Source organism: Diadema antillarum, unplaced genomic scaffold (assembly GCF_040938485.1).
Source record: "Diadema antillarum isolate AM-2024a unplaced genomic scaffold, OU_Dant_1.0 scf00000084, whole genome shotgun sequence".
NCBI lineage: Eukaryota > Metazoa > Echinodermata > Echinoidea > Diadematoida > Diadematidae > Diadema > Diadema antillarum.
Window position 1 is genome coordinate 296,918 of NW_027270973.1, and position 3,973 is coordinate 300,890.

The 3,973-nt window shown below is 38.8% G+C and overlaps 1 protein-coding gene across 1 annotated transcript; it reads right to left on the minus strand.

Moving 5' to 3' along the window:
* Positions 1–2,605: 2,605 nt before the first annotated feature.
* On the minus strand, positions 2,606–3,675 carry LOC139717862 (uncharacterized). The gene is made up of 2 exons (XM_071629351.1): positions 3,478–3,675; positions 2,606–3,088 (listed from the first exon to the last, which is right to left on the minus strand). The coding sequence occupies exons 1-2, from the start codon at positions 3,673–3,675 to the stop codon at positions 2,606–2,608; spliced, it is 681 nt and encodes a 226-aa protein (XP_071485452.1).
* Positions 3,676–3,973: the final 298 nt, after the last annotated feature.

The following is a 3,973-nucleotide window of genomic DNA, read 5'->3' on the forward strand; positions in this document are numbered from 1 at the left end:
GTCCTATAAGCTTGTTTCATTGCCTATAAATTCACTGCTCCGCACACTTAGCTTCTCACGTTGCTTCTTTTCTTCCTTCTTCACTAGCTTCCATTCGGAGATGGATTAGTTAAGTTAGCACAAGACAAGTTTCAATGGCAGATTGCCCATTTCTGTGTGTGTTTCTTCTCTTTCTTTCTTTCTTTTTGAGGCTTCCATCACTTTGACGCACATTCTAAATACACAGACCCCTGCATTTTTCTCTTCAAAAAGTGTTTCATTGACTTCTTAGATTTCATTGAGTCTTGTTCTAATACTTCAAAGATTATTGTGGTTATTATACTGTAATGTTCGGTGTAGTTGTTTTTGTTTTGTGTAGATATTGTATACATCGCCATTTTCATGTGTGATTTATACGAAAATGCAGAGAAAATATGAAAGTGAAATGAACTGAGTTGAACTCAAAATGTCAGGAACTGAATCCCGATACAGAGTAGCTGACTCACCTATCTTCACATCACATAAAACCCGGCGTAGCTATGAGACCTGAGTTTTATCAGCTTGAACTATTTCGCTTTACCATTTTTTTTTCTAATGTTCAATCAGATACATCGTGTTAACATCAATTCGGCAAGGATTGATTTTCAATCTAATTGAATTCTATCTATACACAGAGTGTAGTAGCTAGTTCTCTGGGTAGCAGTGATGCCGGGATATTACTCGATGTCGAATGTTCCAAGCTTGAATAGGTCAAATTACCTGACCGGTGAGGTTAACGAGATGACCGAGACCAATCCCCTAATGGTCAGCCGCCGAACGATTAAAGCCAACAATAGATGACCAACGCTCAGCGTGTTTTGATCCCGGAGATGATAATTGTGCATCTAAAGAGTGTAATCAAACGCGCAGAGTTCAATGGAACCAGAGCGTCTTCCGCTGCATCAAACTTTGCCAAGATTCTTTTCAGCTCTTGAAAGGATCATTCAAGGTTAATGACAATGAGATGAAGTAATTTGATCGAAGTTTGCCGCTGATGAACATACATACGACGTGTTCACCCTTGTCTGTCAATCAACCCAAACGTGTCAGTCACAGCTCCGTGATGTTGCTTGAAAGGGATTCATGATGTATAGGAGAGATAGGTGATATATAGATATATGTTATGTAGGACATTTGGTATCAGTAACGTGTCATGTAAGCAAATCAAGTAAAATATCCTCATGACAGTTTAAACCCCTGTGCACAGGTATAGCTACACCTATGAAAAAAAAATGTTATCTTTGTACTCCACACAATTCATACATGTGACAACAAAAATCTAAGATCTATATTCATATCTCCCTGAGCGTGCATCTAAAACAATAATTATGTATACCTCTAATATGAATTTAGTTACTCCTTTTATAGCTGTCATTCTGTTTTGGTTGATTACATTGATTTTCTGAGGCATTAGCGACAGTCGACATGATAATTCGGAATTAAACTGCATGAGCAGAAGCACGCATCCTAGTTAGTTTCTATCTAAAGCCACCATATTGTACAAATATTACTTAACCCTGTCTTATTGTTCAAATGAAATATCTTACGTCCATATAAAAATCAAATTGGCTTGACAATCGAAAGCAAGCATGCAGTAGATCTTTCTCGCTGCATGTGAGCGAGTCTTTTGTTTGTTTGTTTGCTTGTTTGTGCAGGAAAGGGTGGATCTGTGTAAATGATATAAATTTTTAAACAGATTATCGTCTCTAGGAATAGGCCAATTTACTGAAATGTTCAAATTAATTATATGAATCTTGGTATCTACATTAACGTTTTTATTGATTTAAGGGTCCCTATGAAATGATGTAGGACTATACTGTAATTAAATCTTGAGTGCATGCTCGGTTGTTGCTGTATTGGGCAAACCTCGGACAACCTTTCTACTTTGTGTTGTTGATTTATGTCTCTGTTATTGTTTACTTCTTGTATATTGTGTGTATATTGCATAAACACGCTATAGATTTAATGTAATTCTCTTACTTATTCTTATACATCTCTGGTTTCACACTCATGTTTGAGGTCTAGGGTCAATAATAAGTATAACACTCTGGTCAACTGCTTTTCATATTACAAAGTAAAATCATTAACCACAGCATCGGACCATACAGGTTTTTTTTTTTTTTTTCAATGACGATATTCTGATTTTTGTGTTCTTACTTATATTATATATGTTTTACATTTTTGTAACAGAAAAACTGAAGATTCCTCATTTTTTGTATGTGTGTTTGTGTGTATACAGTATGTATATGTATATATAGAGAGGGGGAAATACACACACGCACGCGCGCACCCACACACACACACATACACAAAGGCATATACACACATCATTTATACACCAACCTACACTTGAAAACGACACACGCCACGAATTGAAAGAGACGGGATAAAAGGACAAAATACTAGAATGGCAAATAATATTCAGAGGGATGTATTCTTTTGTTACATTTAATATAGACGACGACACGACATAGAATCATAGCTGAAGGCAAGATCATGATATATATCAACAATACGTCCATTATGGAGAGCGTTCATGTGTTGTACAATCCTTTTCTCGAATGTTCTCTTGAGTTCATTCAAAAGTTCAGGATGGTATGATGTAGACAAAACGATGACCAACAGACGTGTAGAATGGAGCTGGTGTGTAGTAGAGACTCGCTTTTGTCGATGGATACGAAGAGGTTGGTCGGCTGCTTCGGGAGAGGAAGTCTACAGACATCAAGGGATTGGTGGCGCCCTGCTGCTTTCGATGAGATGTCGTCTGCTGCAAATTGATGATGTCACGCTCCTTGCTGATGCGGAAAGTCGACCAGGAATCCGGTGATCGGCTGCTACGTGACAGGAAATCGACTGACATCGGTGAATTGTTGATGGCGGACTTCTTGGGCGGCGATGTGTTCTCCTGGTCGATGACATCGCATGTCGAAGATCGCTTTCGCTTCCTACTGTATTCTACCTCAGGTTCTGCGAATTCGTTGTCGATGCCTCTCTTCCCGGTAGTTGGTTGAACTGGATCGGAAGTACGGACGGCTCGACGATAACGTGCACGACGATTCTGGAACCAGACCTGCACATGGAGAAAAGAACACATCACAGTTTGTTTAGATTTCACGTACAAAAGTACATTAACATCATCATAATCATCATCATCATCGTTATAATAATGATAATATACGTAATATACAGCACATTATCCACAACACGTTAAAATGATGTTGGACTATAATTATTTGAGCCATTAAGCCCCCGTTCATTAATGAAAGTTGAATTATTAGTAGTTTCAGTACTTGTATAAATCACGATAAGTATAGTAAATGGGCTCATATCTTTTAGCGCAGAATACACTAACACTTCAGTAACAGCATTGTTACAAGGTATTTACTAAATTCACAAAATAATGAGACATACATAAGCGTTATTTGCTGATGGGAAAAAAACACACAAAATATTACTTACTCGAATCCTGGCTTCGGTGAGCCCAAATTCTGCGGCCAGCTTCTCTCTAAAAACGATGTCAGGATATCGGTCTCTGCTGAATTCGACTTCGAGTCTCTCCATCTGCAGTTTAGTGAACTTGGTCGGACGTCGACGACGTGACTGTTTGGTTGAAACTGACGACGACTTGTGGGCGAGCAACCAGAGGGAATCAGCCATAGTCGATGATGAGAGAAAAGTGCTTCGAATAAAGTGCTCTACGAAGATCGGTATCACGCGTCTTGACTTGCTGGGCTTGTGTCGAAAAGTGAAGTGCATAATTTTGGGACCACTGTTGATCTTTACCCGATGAGAGAGATCAGTAATAAGAGTAATGGACTCCTCCTCCCACTGATGCTTGATTTTCATTGGTCGAAGTTGTACAACCAATCACTAAAGACAAAGGCGATGATGATTACTCGAAGATGACGCTACTATGGATTTGAGTATCCGTCGTTACGAACATCCAGCGTTTGAA